Source organism: Gymnoscopelus braueri (assembly GCF_963280865.1).
Source record: "Gymnoscopelus braueri genome assembly, chromosome: 17".
Classification (NCBI taxonomy): Eukaryota; Metazoa; Chordata; class Actinopteri; order Myctophiformes; family Myctophidae; genus Gymnoscopelus; species Gymnoscopelus braueri.
The window spans coordinates 26,325,784-26,346,423 of NC_137617.1; the positions used below are offsets into that span (position 1 = coordinate 26,325,784).

General features: G+C 38.7%; 1 protein-coding gene across 5 annotated transcripts in view; it reads left to right on the forward strand.

Annotated features, from left to right (window-relative positions):
* Positions 1-19,403, forward strand: part of LOC308105525 (voltage-gated potassium channel KCNC1-like) — a gene marked incomplete at both ends in the record, with an annotated part of 47,993 nt that extends 28,590 nt beyond the window's left edge. For 2 of the 5 annotated variants that reach the window (XM_080456321.1, XM_080456318.1), the window contains 3 exons: positions 303-515; positions 2,996-3,016; positions 12,907-13,061. In XM_080456321.1, the coding sequence (XP_080312447.1) occupies positions 303-515; positions 2,996-3,016; positions 12,907-13,061 (389 nt within the window). Of the gene's footprint in view, positions 1-302; positions 516-1,843; positions 1,970-2,995; positions 3,017-12,906; positions 13,062-18,295 lie in introns of those variants that run through there. The other 3 variants (XM_080456320.1, XM_080456319.1, XM_080456322.1) reach the window with 2 other exon arrangements.
* Positions 19,404-20,640: the final 1,237 nt, after the last annotated feature.

The window sequence follows — 20,640 nt, forward strand, 5'->3', positions numbered from 1 at the left end:
TATACATTTGAATATGCTGTCCAGTGTATCAGCACTGAATATTTGAGTGAATATATGTATGGTTTCAACAATGAATATAAGAATGAAGTGAATATACAGTACATCAACAATGTACTTTATATAACTACTAAATTGGAAATACTCCAGTAAAGTACAAATACCTCAAAATTGTACTTAAGTACAGTACTTAAGTAAATGTACTTAGTTACATTCCACCACTGGTGTTTCTCCATGTCCCTTCACCCTGGCTGTGATTCTGCTATGTGCCCCTCTTACGCTTTCCCGCCACCCTCCGCCTCCAGACTCCAAGCAGAACGGCGACGCGGCCTCGGCGGCCCTGGCTAACGAGGACTGCCCCGCCATCGACCAGGTGCTGCTGAGCCCAGACGAGAGGAGCCCCGCCGGGCGAGGAGGTGGCGCCGCCGGTCTTACCCGGGAACGCTACCAGCAGGACCGCGCCTGCTTCCTGCTCAACCCCAGGGAATTCCGCGCCACAGATGGGAATGTGCGGAAAGGTACGTTTCCCACCAGGGGATAGATGTATTAAACACGCACTGCTTACGTATACGACACGAGCCACACGGCAAAGACGTCAGAGACATAATGGGTCCCATACTGGCCCCCTCTGTTCAGATAATGTATGCGCTAAACAGGCTTCTGCAACCCGGGGTAGATAAGTGCACTGTATATTATGAGATACACTCCCATTATTTCCTCATCCGTGGTGAGAGAGGAACATTTGTCAACTAATCAGTTAGACATGAGAGCCTATAGATCTAGCATAAGAACTGTGGGAGCCGCAGCTATGCTTACGTGACAGGAGGCCCCATTCAGAGGTAACGATGAAACATTCATGCGTATACTCACACACACACACACGCACGCACGCACGCACACACACACACACACCCACACACGCACACACGCAGACGGTACATTTTAGCTCTTCTGCTCTGCTCTGTTTGTTTCCACCTCTTCACATCCATGCTATCTCCGTTTCCATCACAGCTCGGTATCATCTCTTTTATTTCTGTTGTTCCGTATTCACATGGCGGACATGTTGCTCTTATGTCATACTCGGCTATGACGTAAGAGCAAAATGGCTGCCATGTTGATAGGGGACAATTGTCACAGGTTTTCTGTCCCTCTACCCGTCTGTCTACATATCTCTCAGCTCTGTCTCAGAGTGTTTATTCGTCCATCTCTCCATGCAGTCTGGATTTGTTTGGGGTTTTTTATGTGTCTCATCTGCTCACATTCATTCATGCTCATAAATGATCTCTCTCTCTCTCTGTCTTCTGGACTCAAGACAGTTAACCATGCATTAATTTGACTTCTCATCACTTTTTTTTCTCTCCCTGTTCCTCCTCTCTCTCTCTCTCTCTCCCTCTCTCTCTCCCTCTCTCTTTCTCTCTCTCTCTCTCTCCCCTTCCTCCTACCTTAACTTTTGTTTTGTTTTGTCTTGCAACCTCCCCCTCCCGCCCCGCCTCCCCCTTGTGATGCTCCCCCCCTCCCCTCCCCTCTCCTCTCCTCTCCTCCCCTAAAACCCCACCTCCCTGCTCCTTTTCTTCTCTGCCCCGTCTTTGAATCAATATCTTCATTCCCCTCCTCTTTTCCTTTGTGGTGCACCTCGTCCCGTCCGTCCTTTCCCTTTCTTTTCTCCCCTGGGTCTGCTCTTGTGCTTATTTTTTTTAAACCTGGCACCTCAATTCATTTGTTTTAACCGTTTTGTTTGTTTGTTTTGTACTGTTGCAATCCAACCACCACCACCAACTACCTGCACTAAAACACTCCCTCACACCTTCCAAACTTCCAAAACCCCCCCTTGTTAACAACTAACTAGAGGCGTCGGCAGCCAGCCCAGACTCCCCTCTGACTGAGGATTGGTATAAGATGGAAGGGTCTCTGTTACAGCAGGACCTCAATGCAAACTCCACCTCCTCCTGGATCAAACCATAGGCCAACAGAGGTAACACCAAAACCTTTTAATAAAAGACAGAGCCCTTAGCCTAGTCGAACCTTGATCAAAACCTACAGGAAAATATGACACCCTACTAACACAACATACCGTAGCATGTTTTGCAGCTGCTCACTTGAAAAATAGGGTTTTCGCGGGTGACATTTTGACACCCACACTTTAAACACTGACACCCACATTCGCGCACACACCGTGCGTGCATGGTTCCAAATCACAAACATACGCCTCTGTGTCCACTGTGTCGTGTCTCTATGTTCAGTGGAGTTTTAAGTATCATCTCTGAAGTGTCTTCTATGTGACTGAAAGTGTGGTGTGAATTTTAAGTGTTACTTTACATTAGGTGGCCGATAACAACAGCTGTGCTAAGGTTGGGTATAGCACTTCGTTTTGTATATATTTACAGTCCCAAGATATTTTATCCAGCCAAACCATCCAACTTCTATGGGCTATATATACTGTAGCCGTGCTTCATAACAGTTTTATGAACTCAACGATAATCTTGCAATTAACTGAACATCCATTATGCTTGCTTAACACTTACTCATACAAAATGTACAAGATGGAAAATAGAGTTATGGGGAAACTAATCGGGGACTACAGTGGGAACTGTGTCCGTAATGGTTAGGGCGTTCATGTGTAAATGAATACATAGTAAAATACTGAGTGTTAATGTAACCAAATGGACCCTTACAGGTCCATTTGGTTACATTTGCACGCTCAGAGTTACATTAAGACTGACGATTTTACTGTGCGGGCACTTCAAGCAGCATTTTCTTGAGTACGCCCTTGTGGGCCGATTCAGACCGCTTAATGCATAACGGTCAACCGATGCAGCAGTGTGTGTGAGCTAGTGAGCGTGTGTGTATAAGAGCTCATGCGGTTTGCAGTGAGCGTCCTGTGTTAATAACTAATAATTTAACAAAACGACAACAAAAACAAAGCGGTGAAGAAGAAGAAGAGAACAGTGGGTCCTGTTGTTGTCTGATGTGCCTGTGTGTTGTTGTTTTCTCCCTTCAGGTTGTGTCATATCACGCGTTTGTATGTGGGCTTATATTCATTCTTACATGTTCCTTATACACCGTGTCCCTGTCCCTTCTCAATGCCGTCTAAGTGTTGTGTTCGTATTTTGTCGTGTGGCTTATTTTTTTATTTCCTTTTGGTGTATTTTATTTTTATTGTGGTGTTGTTACTTTTTTTGTGTCACTCTCTTGGCCTCACTGACCTAAACCCTGGCGACATTCAATGCATTCTTTTTTAGGGCTCTTGAAAGAATTAGGAAAACAAATCAATCAATAAAAAATAGTTTTATAGTTTTATATTGCAGTGCTTGATATGATATGTACGTGTTGTCATGCGCAGACCAACTTAAGTCATCATTGACTATTATTTTCAGCTGAAAATAAAAAAAGTATATTTTCAGCAAAAAGAAAGTTGTAGCTAAAGCCCTATCCGGAATACAGTGCCGAACGTGCACAAGAATATGCATACCTAATATGTACATATCAAGTGTTTTCTATAGATCAATTGGCCTGCCTTGATTGTCACGGTTGTGACACTGAATGCAGTGTAGAACAATGGGGTGTAAGGTCACTGGGGTCAGCTGGGAGCTGTTAAAGGTCACTGGATAGTACACTATGACACATACCGCGCCGAAACAAAGAGCACGTTTTGCAGCCGTTGCTGGCTTTCATTGAGCCAGACGGTCCCAATTTGATGATAAAATGCATTACAAGGCTGGCTTCCAGTATGTGGCATTGTGGGCGTGTTATGGGTCTGAACAGAAGTGCTATTCCCCTGATCATGTAACTGTGTTCTCAGTGCCCAGTGTGGTTCAAAGGTCAAGACTTTATGTACTGTATTTGTACTGTGCAGACCTCGATGAAAGTCCAAATAACATTTTGTTCACAAAACTGCACTTGGTGACTGAAGCACCTATACATATTGATTGAAAACTGCCTCGATGCTGCCTTAAGGTAAGCAAGCATTGAGCAGTCCAAGCCCTACACACAGAGATCCTTGATATTCCTTCAGTTTTCTGTTTCAATGGTTCTTTCTTATAAAAAGAAATACAACATAAGTGCCAGGAAAAAATCCCTCTTTAACATAAAATACGAGTCCAGCTTTCAAAAAGCTACATTTGGTGGTACTAAGGTCATTTTCCAAGTTCTAATCACGTTTTTTAAAGGCAGTGTGCGTGTTTTTGGGGTGCTGTAGCACTCCTTAATCCTATTAGTCGTTCCACAGTCTTGGGTGTTGGACAGAGGACAGTAAACAAGGATCTATACTATAGGCATAGACAATAACCTCACTGTAAAGTATTGAAGAATCAGTTTCCAGAAAAGGATGAAGAAAGATCCTATAGATTCTATAGGATCTTTCTTCATCCTTTCCTGGAAACTGATTCTTCAATACTTTACAGTGAGGTTATTGTCTATGCCTATCAATGCATTCCCTACTGTATATTCTGTAGACCACAATGACCATTCAATGTCATATGAATGACATGTAGCTCTATTAATACATAATAAACCACAATGGCCAGTCAATGTCATGTGAATGACATGTAGCTCTATTAATACATAATGGACAACGATGGCCAGTCAGTGTCACTAATGGCATGTAGTTCTTAAAAGAGATAGAGAGTATGATATATGAGCAACAATAGGCTTTCTGTTAGCCAGTGTTCCAGCTGCACAGCACGTTCTTGTCTTTTAAAAAGGTATTCTCTTATTGTCTGAACAATGGTTCTTGTATGCTTCTTTTTTATTTTAGTTTTGTAGATAAGTGCTTTAGAAGTCTTTGCCAACTTTTGATCTGTCTCCTCTCTTCGATTTTTGTCCATTTTGACCCCTTACGCACCAAATGAAATATGCATGGTTCAGTAAGGTCAAGCAGTCAATTACAGTAGGCCTCTGATTGTCGGCTCTCTATCACTCTTTAGACCTTGTTCAATAAGCTCTTTCTCTTATAGGGAACTCCCTCTATTTCTGTACCCTCTCGCTCTCTCTCTCTCCCCTCTCTGTCTGTCTGTCTCTGTTTTGTTCTTTGTGTCTGTTTTGATGTTTACAAGTGCGTACTTTTCCCCATTCTTTTTTTCTGTACGTATTAATGTCCGTCCTTTGTATTCTGACATTGTGTCTCTATATTGTTTGTGAAGTGTTTTTTCTGCATCAGTGTTGTTTATGTTTGTGTTGTCATGTGTCTGGTCGGGCAAATGTGGTCCTTTTTTCATTCTTTTCATTTTTGTGCAATTTAGTTATTTTGTGCATCATATATATATTTTTGTAATGTCTTTTTGTGTTTTGTGTAGGTGTATTTGGTTGTCTCTGTCCTTTTGAGTTTTTCTGTACAATTAGTTTTCTCTACTTTCAGTTCATCATCCCTTGTCCTTCTTTGAAGAAATGGACTGATAAAGGAGGGAAGGAAATTACCAGCAAAAAGATTGGAACAGATACCAGTTGTTCTGGCATGTTTAGCTCATTCACTATTATTCCCAGTCTTACTGATGTCCATTTCCCAAAGCATAGCTTGGTTTGTTTGATTTCTGTGGAGGACACTCTGTGTTCATTTCGGTATGGTAAAACTTATACTTGAGATTAGTTATTCAACAAAATTCTATCAGCATTTATTTTGTTGGTTTATTAATGCACGTTAAAGTGCAGAAAGACTTGATTGATGATTGATTCATGAACTAAATTCAAACGTCTGTTCTTAATTCAAACGTCTGTTCTTAATACAAACAGAATCAGCAGCAGAAGCAGAGAATTTGACGGTTGGTTTATCAGCTGAAAGACAGAATTTTAAAATGAGAAAAATCTGTTTATTATTCTTTTTATTTTTAATGGTCAGCAGTAACGTTGAATTTACGGTGAGTCCTAGTCAATGGGCTAAAGATGCCAGACCATCAGTATGGTCCTTTAAAAATGCACTTGCTGTGGTGAAAATGCCAGAAATCTCACTGGTTCAGGATGTTCACTAAAGGATTCAGAACCTAACTCAGTCCAACACATATTATGTAGTGTAGGCGTTGATGCTCTAATTATTATGCATATCATTATGCATGCCCACAAGAATAAAAATTTCACTGAGGCCATTTTATTTTTACCACCCCCAGACCTAACTCATTAACCGCCAGAGTAAAACATTGTCTATAGCCGACCTTGCCAGCGATTCCGAGCGTTTTCACTAACCTTAGAAAAATTCACAACGATCCATCCACCGATTGCTTTAAAAGACGTATCCGAGGGAAAAATCGTCGAATCGCGATAAGTTATTGGCAGTTGAATGTAGGTTGTTTTCGCCAAAAAGCAACAGAAAGCAGAGAAAAGGGCATTCTTCCAAATCCATTAGAATGGGAGTGAATGTGGCTGTTTATTTTGCGATCACGTGATTTCCTGCTTCACCGGGAGTCAAATGGTGACTCATAGGCTAGCGAAGAGCGCCATCTAGTGTAAAAACTGAACATGCGTCAAAAGACGTCACTGGCAGACAGTCAATGAGTTAATATGAATCATATCACGGTAGTATCATGCAGTATACAGTATACGTCCATCTTCATTATCAATGAAAGGTAGTCTTTCTTCCGTTTTTTTTATCCGGTGTATGGTGCAGAGACATTTAGTTGGAGAGATTTCACTTCCTAGACACAACAGTCAGTCTTCTAGAGTGATTTTGCAAAAAGAAGCAGCAGATTATATTTAAAAGGCTGGATAACTGAAATAAATTAAGTTCCATTAACCCACTTTTGAGATCTTTTAGGGCCTTTGTTTTGTAAGTATGTTTCATATCATAGCAACAATTGTCAACCTCATCCTGTGTTTCATTGTACTGTCTTTGTAGCCCATGTTGTTTCCTGTAGGGTGTATGTGTGTGCGTGCATGTACTAACCTGTCTACATTTAATACCACTGTACTTTTCACAGTGTCTCTTCATCACAACACTCTGCAAATATGTCAACCGTGGCCAGATTTGTACCATAATCGGATTAGAAACAATGTATAGTTTATGTAAATGTATGAAATATTTAACAACTTAATAACTTAGATATAATTAACAAGAACAATTGTGGTGTTTCCCTCTAAAGACATCCCGGGCATGTAGTAGAACGTTGTGGCTTCTGTTGTGGTCCAGAAGCGATCAATAGATCTAATGTAATTGGAGCACACGGCATCTTTAACAAGCTGCCGATCTCATATAAGAATATGATACAGTATGACACCATAACCTTCTGGTTTCAAGAATAGCATTGGAATGGAGTCAGCAATTCCTGCACTTAAGTCTTTCACACAACACTGCCTACAGTAAAACTAGAATTTATAAAAAAGTAAATTTACAGAATTTTTATATGATATGTTAAGCATTTATGGACAGGAATGTCAACATAACGTAAATGGCTCAGTTGCTAATTTGTCTTGCACACACACACACACACACACACACACACACACACACACACACACACACACACACACACACACACACACACACACACACACACACACATGCACATTTCAAATTCTGTCCTTTGTTTCCATCATCAGACCTGTACATTGTCTGTGTATTTTCTTGGTGAGAAATCTGGCCCGAATATTTGCACTTCTCCTTTTTTTTCTCAGTCCCTGTGTGTGTGTGTGTGTGTGTGTGTGTGTGAGAGTTTTCCCCTCAGACCATTTGTCCCCTCTGTGATTAACACTCATTCTCCATCCCATTCCCAGGCCGCCAGCGCAGTGCAAATGTAACAAAAGTCTGACAGTAGGTAGGTACTTACACCCTCCAGAGTGTAAATTAAGTGCGAATTTAGGTAGGTAATATTATGTCAACATCAACCACGGTTGACAGGGAGACTTACTTATTTTCCCTGATGGGGAATCCCAGAGCGCACTTGCTCAACGCCAAGCCTTCTGGTGATTTTGCTGTGAAGTAGTGAGGAGACCCTCTCGTAGGCTGCATCATCTAATAAGTCTTGTTGGTACAGTATCTATGTTATCTCTGCAGCAGGCTCTGTCGCTTAAAGCTACAGTCTGTAAGTTTTACATCTGTCCCAACAGAGAGACGTAGCCTAATCACGACAATGTCCGAACTACAATAAAGACACCTCCAGTGTCCAATCCGGTGTGCCGTCTGCATTCAATAACTTTGTTGACATTGTCAGCCAGTACTGTACAGTAGTTGTTAACAATTGGTTAAAATAACTTTATTCTTTAAAGTAAGTCGCGGATTGTAAAAACTGTGACTATTTACGCAGCAATGTCTTGAGTGTTAATTTAAAAAAAAAATCACCTGGGTGCCATTTTTATACATTCTGCTTTAAATCAACACTTGAGAATTCACTGTGCCTAGAGCAGAGTAGCGCTGTCTGAAAACCAGAAGCCTAACATCTCCCTTGGGCAAGCGGGATTCAGCTCTGGTTGAGCGGTAGATGGTTGGTGTCCCACGTGGGAGCCCCAGGTTTGAATCCAGGTTGCCACATAGAGCTGCACAAACAAATGATTTCTTAATCAATGATGTTTGGCTACGCTGTAGCTGACCAAACATGTCATTTAAATGTCAGATGACAATTATCTTCCTCTCATTACATTGATTTTCATCAGCTTCATCAGCTTAACTTACATGTGATATTTTTCTCGTGTTCCACTTGACATGTTGCAAATTATTTGTATGTTCAACAGTGTCAATGGGAATCCATACTTACACACTATAAGCAAGAAGGCCTTCGTTTTGGATATAAAAGGACTTACAGTACAGTATGTTAAGTAACAGGGCCTCCCCGAGCGCTGCACTGTGGCTGGTCAGTGCTCCCTAGTATGGGTCAAATACAGAGGAGGAATTTCAACAAAGTGATCAAATCAAAAGCCAGATTTATGCTCTCTTAAGAATTTTATTTTGGATTTTAGTCTTTAGAAACATCATTGATAATATTCACACGGTGGCCATTTTATTCTTATGTCATACTCGGAGGGCTTAATTTCCCACCCCCTGAAGAGCAAAATGGCCGTCATGTGAATATGGTTTATAGATTTGAGCTATATATATTTGAGATTTCATTGGAAGTGAGCCGTGTGTTCCTTTTCTCTTCCTCTTTCTCCCTTCCTCTCTCATTTTTTTGCATGCTGCATGCTGATATCTGCTTAGCACCGAGAGAAGATCCAAAGGAATTGCTGGGTAGTATAAAAAGCTATTGGCGTAAGCTTGATAGAAGGGTTCCCCAGCCCTGCTTTTTGAGCACTGCAATGTTTGATACATACTTCAAACCCAGAGGGCATTCGTCATCATTAGTCAAAGGTAGTGCACAACAAATCCTTAATACTCTTAGTGCTGAAAGGGAACCAAAAGCTGGCAAACAACATTGATGAGAATTAATCCTGTCCAAGACTGTATTGATTCCATCAGCTGAGAGTAACTTGTAACTTTTCAATTACTCTCAAATGAGCTGTTTGAACATTAGCAGAACAGTTTGGAAAACAACACTGTATTGAATTATTGGAACCATGTGGGCCATCCTTCCAAGTCTAAGTGCTGAAGTGTTGGTGCTTAAGAAGATTGTTCATTTACAGTGATTAAGACCTCCAAACTGTTTAAAAGTAATTTACATTATCAACACACTGCCAGTGTTCTAATGTGAATGTCTATAAGGCCCTACCAGTTCAAACCAAACTGAATTTACTGCAGTAGTTGTCACTTAGGTCTTGTTTTAACAGTAAAGTAGAATATTCATTCATTTAACTTGCTTTCTAAAATTTAAATGTCAGTATATTAAACGGCTAGAGAGAGAGAGAAGGTCCGCACACTGTCTTAATTTTCCCAGAAAAATATATCTATTTATGCAGTGGTAAAAAAATACAATGTTTTGGCCTCTGTGGCCTTCGTCAGCTATACTCTAGTATATTAAACAGCCCCTTTGATTCACACCGTTGTAAATATAAATGAAAACGTATTTTGACTGTATTAAGTACACAATACACATAGGAAAATATTGTAAAAAATGATCAAAAAGTATATGTGAATCATGGCGATCCAACGGTATGTTGCTACAATGTTTATCACTAATGGTAAATGTCTTAAAACACAGATAAGTGAACCACTTAAACCCTATTGGCTACTTAGTCGACCGGATAGGCCCCTTCCTGTCTTCACTCTAAACTAAATACCTTCGCCAAAAATAGACGATCTACATGATCGACTATTGAATAATGAATAATATGGGGTTGGGGTTAAGTGCGACCTGAGCATCTCTCAGTCTTGTGGGGGAATTTACTGTATATTGTTGCTGCCGGGCAGAAACCTTGTATCTCCATATTTAAACTTGATTTTCGTAGATGAATGTCCAGGCGATCACAACTTGTGAGATTTAAATCTAACCCATTAAAACCTGGGAAAGCATCTGTCATTTTGGATTTTAGCATTGGTTGTTCAAAAATAGCAGATCTACAAGCTCACAAGCTTGTACATCTGCTATTTTTGAACATTTTTTGAAAAATGTTGAAAGTGTGAGAACTACTGATTTAGAAGACATTTTTGTAGAATCGGCCTCAGGTCTTGATGGCTTAAACAAATAATAATGATAAAGGAATGGTTTTGGACTTACAAGGTTTCCAGCCAACAGTGACGATTTACTGTATACGGGATAATGTACAGTGAGGTGGTCATTATTGAAAAAGGACGGATGCAAAGCAGAGGTCCTGCTTCGCCCTGAAGGGATTCATTTTCCAATAACTACTTCCTCACTGTACATTATGCCACTTATTACATGGCTACTTATGAACAAAATCAATAATTTGACATGGGATATTGATTTAAAATGATTATATTAGCTTACAAGCTTTGCTCCGATAGCAGCGCAAACAGAGGCAGTGCCACCGGTCTGTTATTGAGAACGGCTGGTCTGCTATCAGGAAATAACCGCACGGTGCCTTGACTGACCAATCAGAATATAGCATTCGACAGAGACAGCGAAATAATAAAATAGATAAACGTGTATAAGAATATTCGGGTTTTCTCTGAATGGGAAACTACTGTAGCTGAACTTTAGCACTGGAATAGCAGCTCAGCTTGTCCAAGCAGACAGTGTTGTAGAAATGTTCGTGTGGCATGCTGCTTCTACGCAAGACCAGAGAAAATTGTATTCATCAATATTTTACAGAGTTGCCTACAGGACTAATGTGCCTGAGCCAGTCGGAATAAAAAGAGAGGACCTTTATTTATGGTGACGTTTAATGTACAGTGGTGAAGTTGCACTGCCACTGTGCACCACGACGTTGCCATAGGGAAGTTTCTAGTTTTCCATTTCAGCAAGAAGGCGCAAAGGTCATCGTATTGTACTAATTGGTGTTGTTTTGTTGTCGTCTGTCTGTGTCGTCTGTGTTCCTTAAGATGGTTGGAGATTGGCCATAAATACACTCTATGAATCGGTGATTCGGTGTGCCACAAGCAATTGTTGCGATTGATTAAATTCAATTAGATCTGCTTACACATTGTTAACCACTTGAACCACGGCATCCCTAATCTGTGGGGAACTTTCGCCCAAAATTGCAGATCCACAAGCTCACAAGCTTGTGAGCTTGTAGTGATTTGGTGTAAATGACGGGAAAAAAGTGGTCCAAGTACAGTTGCAACTCGGGTCCGTTTCACTAAGACTCGAGGTTTGAAGTGGTTAACACATACCGTGCTGCTCCACCCATTCTTGCTTGGTTCGCCATTGTTAGGGCAGCAAATACTACCTACCAATGGTGTGTCCTACTACACTTGACTCAACAGCACTTCAACACGGCACTACAACCTCTGGCCACTGTTACAGGGGGAGTTCAACATGTGCATGCTTTGTCCCGTGTTTACACACTTAAATATACAGAGGGAAATGACACATAGGTATAAGCGGTAAGTGTATTGCTGTATGTCCTCTTATGCATCATTTATTTAGCTTCAGAATCACTTTCAGTGCAGGATGTTGTCAGTGAAGCACCCTGTTTGACTGTGTGTCGTTTCCCACTGTATATAAAACAGTGAACTGATCTCCATTACAGGATAATGATTACCGGCAACAGGAAGTGATGTTGAATGTGGCAGGGAGGTTGTTTTTGTGTTGGCCATATGAAGTTGTCAACAACAGCAATAGCTTAACAAAACAACAACTTTTTTTTATCATCATATTTGTTTATTCTGTCAAATTTTTAAAAATACTAAATCAAATTGAAGACAATTTTAAAATGAAAGGAGAAAAGAAAATGGCTAATGGTCCAGTTTTGTAAATGGTATTTAATTAGGCTCATCAACCGTCAAACTTCATTTGGTCAACACTTGTGAGTCGGATCTAAACATGGTGTATTTGCTACTGTGTTGTCTAATACTGTATGCTTCTGGCCACATGGTTGTCTAAAACACCTGCACATACTGTAGCATTTGTTTCAGTTCATATTGTAAAATGTTGGGTGCTTTATTCAACTGGCCATCTGTGTGTTAAAATCCTAAATATCTTGAAAACCGTTTGCTTTTCTGTTTTGAGAAGAAGAAAAGAAATGAATGACATGAATCATAACTCGCATTTTCTTGTTTTGTCCTGTCTTGTCTCTATGTCTGTCCTTGTCTGTCCTTTAAATGTCTTGAACATGTTATGATTTTACAACATTTTACATTTTTTTACTCTCAAATTGTTCTATTCTCTGACATACTCCTTTTAATTTGTACACCATCTGATAACACGCTCATGTTCATGTTACAATACTATGTAACCACCATTTAACACTAATCAACCTCAATATGTCCACCCCCCCGGCTATATTGTCATTAAACGTACAAACTTATCAACTATACTTCTTTTACTTCATTTTGGACATGATCTACAATAATAATTCCAACTGTACACAAAAAAATGAAACAAAAATAAACCTTAATCCCACGGCCTCAATCCAATGTTTAACTCTCACTCCCTGAAGCGACTGGCTATGAGAAATCTCGCAGTTTGAATAACATATCGGGAATGGCTGGGTCAGCCCTGCGCCTCACTCCCATCACTAGCGCGCCCTTTGAAACCTATGAGACTCCAGGACAACTGCGCAGATGCCGATCCCCCATCCCCTCCATTTTGTAGCTGAAGAGAGGTTCACTAATAGGATGTTGAAAGATCCAGTGGATTAGCTATGGACAGAAAGCACTCATACCTCCATTAGAGTTGTACACAAAAACGCGATGCGCGAAAGCAATAGCAATAACTCAACATGATCTTGAATGTAGAGAGAATGACCTCTTGTCTTGTTGTGAATACAGTGGTTTATGATGCATGCACCAGGTTAGCTGATGATGGGGTCACATAAAAACGAAATATACTTTTACGTTGAATTCCTAAGAGAAATATATATAAATAGAATACATATTTGAAATGGGTAGGAAAAAGAAATAGGACATCGTTAAAGCTAAGTAATAAGATCATTATGAAAACACGTGCACAGTTAGGTTTTAAAACTTAGCATTAAGTGTGTAGATTGACATCTGTTTTTGTGCTTTCTGGACCAAACCACACTTAATTCACAATGCTGTCCAGAGATATGATAATGACACAATTAATTTTGCCAAAGAACAAAATACATTGCAGACTCTGGTGATAGTAAATAGTTTTTTTTTTGTTTGCATTGTCACCTGTGAATATTAATGTATGTACAGTATAGACTCCATTTTGGTATTCCTCTTCAGCTCATAGGAAACATAACCAGGCCCTGTGTCCCTAGAATTGAGCTTGACATTAAGAACTACTGTACCTTCAACTCTTCAATTTTTTTCATTGTAATGCCATGCAAAATGATTTTGTTGATCGATAGTAGCAATGTCAGCGCAAAAAAAGAAAAGAAAAAGAAACATATTGCTATATGATCCCAAACGGGCCCGTTCAAATGGTAGTTACCTCACAAGAAAGAGTTAATTATAAATTTCTAATAAGGACAGTTGTGCAAATAAAAACTAGCAGGACTAAGAGAATTGAGAGAATGAAAATGTTGCATATACATACATATATATATATACTATATATATATATATATATATATATATATATATATATATATATATATATATATATATATATATATATATATATATATATATATATATCCACTTAAAAATTTAGAGATTTCTACAAGTACAAAAACAATTACTTATAAAGTTGTATGAGAGCAATTCAAATTATATATTGTATTAGTTATCACCAATACAAGCACTTTACTAACAGTTGTTTCTTTGCTAACCTTTAAAACAATGAGCTTGCATGTGTGGATTCTACATAAGACATGATCCATAGTACCAAACATAAGCATTACCTTTATCAAACAAACTGCAGGTCATTTTAAGCCAGCGTGGGCTGACCATTCATCAAAAACCTTTTCTAACAGTAGATGTTTAGTTTTTCTAAATATCTGTTCTGCTTCTTTTGTCACTTTTTGTATGATTTAAGAAAAGAAAAAAAACGTTTTCATTGTTTTTTTTCCCTGCTCTATCATTTTGATACAGGCTAAAAAAGCGAGAGATGAATAAACAAGCCACCATTTATTCAAAGCTTTTAAAAGACTCGCTTTTAAAGTAATTTAATTAATTTCATTACCCCCACCCCCCTCCCCCGGTCTTCTCTCAGATTGCAATCGTCATAAAAATAGATGATTATGTCATGAACGCAAAAAAAGTTAAATGTATATATAATTATACACATACTCATATGCAATATACATGCAATATTACATGCTGGAAACATGCTGTGCACATACATATGTAAATATGCAAATCTATTTTTTATCTTGAATGTGCACAGATTTAATAGGCAATCTACCTATTATCTTTCATTTAGATGTTCACAGTCTAAATGTCTTGACAGTATTACAATGACATGAGCCATTTGTCTTGTTCTGATTCAAGTCGGTCTTGTCTTACTGGTCTTAAATATTTTTTTGATGTTGTAGCTGCCATTTTTTAATTTTATAACAGTAATATTTTAGTTTTGTAATAGTTTTATATTTTCATGTGTATTGGTAATGTGTATTTCATTGTAAGGAATGAATGTTTCTGTACCGATGTCGATTTAAACAAAAAATTGTCAACAAAGGTCTGTTCTATTTCTCTGTTACTAAGTTCTCTAACAAAAATGTAGCTTGACTTATGTCCCCAACCATGGGGAAAAAAAGTTGTATGTGCTTTAGAACTAACAAACTATTCTTCAAAAGTATATATACTTGGTACTTTCATACTTTGTAAAAGAGAAACAATCCATTCCAGTATCCTTAATCTAGCAGTGTTTATACAATCAGAAAAGTGTTTGCCATTTTATCACAAAACCTTTGTGCTTCCAGACGACCTGAATTTAGATATGCAGTATCAAGATTTAGGATATAAGCCAGGACCTGACTTGAATGTTAATGTGACAAATAACATGTACAACAATGAATTTACATGTTTATAAAAGTTCAAGTTATGGTTATCTCAGTAAGAGTAGATCCTATCCTATGCTAACACTAGATGACATAGTGCTTGCTCATAGTGAAATATTGATTGATTATTATTAAATATATTGCTTTTTGAAGATATTGCACAACATATCAGGATTGTACACAATATTGGACTTGATTCATAAAGCTGATGGAAATTGTTGTCTCAGCATAAAGTTAACATTCTTGCTAGCATCAGTTCTCTCAGTGTTCAAAACCTCCTTCGACTTTTTGAATGCACATGGATGCTGTTTGATCTTAAGTGCAATGTGGATGATACTGTTTGAATGCTACTGGTATGCCAGTATACTTGGACTATACTATGTTCTTTTCTTGTTGTTGTTGAAGTCAAGGAAAATGTCAAATTATATGATTGATAATGATCAGTTGCATCGCATTCACAACATGAAACATGATGAAAATACTGATGTCTTCATGGTAGCAATTTAATGTATCAAATGCGGTGAAGATAATTTTGTTTCTGTAGACATTTCACATTGTTGTGCCCAATTAAATTCACCTAGGACACTTTGAAATAAACATTGTTTAAAGAAACAAAAATAATCCGATGTTGAAAGTGCCTCTATGAGGCCCCTGTAGGCTGCAATGTCAATTGAAGGGTGATTTATACTTGTTTGCGCGCCAGGGTCCTACACTGAAAATAGTCAATCTACAAGCTCATAATCTGCCACACTGCAAGCTTTCAGGTCTGCGGTGCATGTCGACACCGGCGCGCAAACAAGTACAAATCAGTGGTAAGGAACTCATGCAAGTAGCTAGATTTACCTAGCTCCACATTCAAAGTGATGCTTGATAAGTCAATAGTTAAAACTGAACATGTACATATCTGTATCTACACACGTGAATATATTAAACTCATATAAAATACATTTTTGATGTATACTTTTGTCAATGGGGGCTTGGGTTCATGTCGGTTCTACCATGAAATGATCCATTGTTATAGGTTTTGTCTCCTTAAAAGGCAGATGGCTGGATGTGGTTGAATATTTCATAAACAACTGCAACATGAGCTGACAAATAGAACATTTCCATGTAAATAGGCATTGTACCTGTTCCAAAAAGTATTTTGGGATCTATTGTTTTCAAATAATGTAGCTTTTCATATTTTTTTTTATCAAATTGACTGATGCTAACTTTATTGATCTTGTACATTTATAAATAATAAATCATTGTTTTCTTTCAGGTTATGCTATGGTTCTGACTTGTTTATTTGGGTAACAATTTACTCTATGGAGTAAAATAGGCCTACAGCATATATGAATACATAAATACATGCTGCTATTCTGTGTTTTGTTTTGGTTTGATTCACTCTGGTTTGAACATTAAGCAGTCATCACATTAGAATTATACAAAGTGCAGTGATAAATAAACTTAACCAAATGTACATTGAGTGCAAATGTGTACTGAAGTCACAGTCTTTTATAATCTCTGTGAAACATAAGTTTCACAGAGATATAATAACTTTTTTTTCTTGCATTTTGTTGAGCATGTTTCTCTGCATTACAGAAGCCTTTCTCCTTACATGTCTTTTACAATGGACAATGACAAATGAAGAGGGACATGAATGGAAGAACAGTTGAGAAGAGATGAAATAATAGAAATGAGAAGCATACTGTTTTTCTCTTTTTCTTTCCAGGGTTGTCCATATTCACACTCATTGGACTGCATTCAAAGTGTTTAACCTAACCCATAGCCATTGCGTACCGAGCACATGCTGCAAGAATTCTTTGCCGTAACTGTAGGCAATTGAAACTTTGGCCTGCTGTTGGTGACAAGTATTTACCTGAATGGACGCTCTGCTTGCACTTACTGCACATGCAGTGTAATACTGCGTAATGCTACTGTACGCTCTCTTAAGGCGGTGTCATTGTATGGCAGTGTTCTACTACAGTATATGCTATGTGCAGGACAGTAATTCTTCTTTGGGGTGTGTGAAACGTTCATTAGACTTGTGTGTACAGTGTATTGTATGTCTATCATTAAGCTGTTGTCCCATACTGTACATGTCTCAAACTATTTACAAGCACGCACACATGCACACACACTGTAATGACTAACTATTCTTGGTTTTCTATCTTTTTTTTTTAAAGTACCTATTTTAAGTACCTGTTTAGTACAAGCTTTTCCATAGTTCAACTAAACATTACTTACACTATGTATTAATTTAGAATGGTTGGAGAGTGGAGAACATGGTGTTGGTTGGCTGGTTGGTGTCTTGTTTCTTTCAGCTTGTTGTCACAGATAAAAACCTAATATATGCTTTGTCGCGCTATGAGAACGGCCAAGAACAGCCGACCTATAAGCTCACAACTCGCCACATCCACAACGCATTGTGAGCTCGTAGGGAATTCTCAGCGCGAGACAATGTATGAATCAGGCTTAACACTGCTGTGATTGATTTTACGTGAGATACTTGATGTGCCTACCATGTATTATTATGTTGCGGGTAGCCTCTTACTGTAGTTGTACTAGAAATGTCAATGCAATTCAAAATTGTGCATTTCATTCTCACATGCACAGTTAAGCAGCAGTGCACAGGTAATGCTAATCCCCAATTATTTCACTATTGTCCATTTTGTATTAGTAACATTGAAGAAGAAAAAAACCCATATTGAAATAATTTGATGGACATTCATGTAACTGGCTAGATTCTATTAAGACATAACTGTCAATTGACGTGAACGATTGGTTTATATTAGTTGAACACTGCTATAAATCAATCTAAACATGAATGCTAACCGCTAATTAGTGAGTGTCAATATATTTAGGTTGACATAGCATAATTGTTCCCTGTCCCTATGAATTGAATATTAATAGATTTCTGTTCTTTTCTTCACAGTGTTAAGTTTCTAGCATTCGCCTTTTCTCTAAAGAAGAGTCAGTTACCGGTAATCACAAATTAGCGGCGTGGAGCCACATAAGTGACATGTGACACGGATCGACAGTTTAAAGGAGATCTATGGCGTGACAAGAGAGAGACCAGAAGGTAATCACGAAGGAAAAAAACCCCAACAAAACAAAAGAAAAAAGAAAACGTGGTCTGCTCTTCACGTTGTTACCAAAGCAGCCTCTCAAAACTCTGGCCACACCTTTTGACAACTGTCTGACCAATTTGTCTTTTGTTTTTCTCGACAAACTGACTGAGCATTGCACTGACACACTTTGGAGAGAAATTGACTCCCAAATAACACATTCCAGATGACATCACTATGACATCGTTATGTTTGCCACCTTGTACGATGATCAACCACCGTCTGTTGTGCTGATCAGCTGAGCAAAGATTCCGAACAACCACATGGCTCCACAAAGGACTGAATGAACAATGTAGCATCTCTGCTAACATACTGTAGCATTTGTTGGCTGGGAAATAACTTGACTTTCCAGTCAGTTTGAAGAAAGGAATTTATGCATTGAAAGGATTTTTTTTAGATGTCATCTTTCCTCTTGGATTCCTTAACATATACTGTAGGCTACATGAGAGACAATGGATCAGCCTTTCTCATCAAAACCCTTAACATTCCAAAAATTGTGTCAGATTCTGTGAAAAAACAATATAAGTCAGTGACTTAACATGCACATGCACACGCACATGCAGATCATTATAATAGCCATCCTTCCAAGTTTGTAACAGTTATCATTAAACCTAAGTCTTCCATTTACTTCCATGAGATTAAGAATACTGCCATCCTTACTGCCACACTTAATCAAGACCATCAAAAGCACTTGTGACCGTCAACAAAAAGCACATGTACAGTAGCATCAGCTCAGACCAAGTCAGTCATGTTCAGATTCACAGGAGCATTCACAAAAGCTAAATGGTGGGCAAAGCCTTATTCATCATGTCTCTCATGTACCAATGTGTACTTTCCCATAAAATCGATGTGAGACACCAAAAATGTCCAGTGGCATGCACTTGCTGAATGAGCTTTGTGTGATGTAATATAGAGTAGGACAAATATTCAATTTTTAAGGTGAAGTTTGAACACACTTCTTGATACTGCCATTGCTTCTGTTTGGTACTAAGTAGAAAATGTAATTCCTCTTACAGAAGTGAATAGTAAGCCCTTAAACTGCCTCTAGTTAAACCCTTTCCTTAAGCACATAAAAAAAGAAAGAAAAGCTGCCGTGTGTGACTGACATTCTGCTCACATCAATCATGCCAGAACGAGACAAAGCTCAAAGCCCAGAGACCACTATCCCTCTTTTGCTTATAAAGAGGGACATGGGCCTGCTTAAATTACAGTGCACAGGATGCCTCTACCACAAGGACATTCTTGAAGTGTCCAATTAGCTGGCTACCCTCTGTTGTGATTTAGAAAAAGGGACCAATCGGGCAAGCGATCCCCAAGACACAAAAGGCCTACACTGCCAATCAGGCACGAGAAACCCTCCTATATATATACTGCCCCATTCCTCTCTTGTCCCCTCGTGCTGCCAACGACTGCTTCAAGGGCAAGTCTAGCCTACGTCAAGATGAGGATGGCCCACAGAGGAGACCTTGAGCTACACAGGCAACCCAGAAGAAATGGACCTACAGGAAAAGTGTGTGGGAGTAGGAAGTGTACAAAGAGAACAAATCTATATTTTGATAAACAAATCAACTATGAATGGCTTCAGAGGAAGTTCATTGGAAGAAAGAGGCCGGATTGTGAGGGAAGGAGAAAAAAAAAGAAAATTCCGATGCAGAGTGTGAATTGTGAATTTGGGATCCCGGAAGGGAGTCAAAGTCACAGGGGAAAAGAGGTTTTTGCGAGGGGTGTGAGAGTCATCATCCCCACGAGCACTGGAAACCATGTTTGTAATTTAGAAAGCCCAACAAGCAATGACAGACTCATGCGTGCAAAGAAAGTCACGCGGGTCAACTAAAGATGGACGCTGAGATAAACAAATGAAGAAGAAGAAGAAAAAAAAAAGAATGCATTTTTTGTAACTTTGTTTACCAGCATGACTACTCTGCATGACTGTCTTTTCTGCAAGCCCTTAGTTGAAGACAAGGGTGCTAGAGATACAAAAAATATATATAAAATGAATTTAAAAAATGTTATATGCAATTAATGTTTAAAAAAAAAGATTATAATGAAAGAGAAGAGCTATATTTTGTTTTGAAAAGTTGTAAAAAAAAAAAATGTGAATATTGAAACTGTATGTTTGCAAAGTACACCCTGAGCTATGTCTAGTTTGATG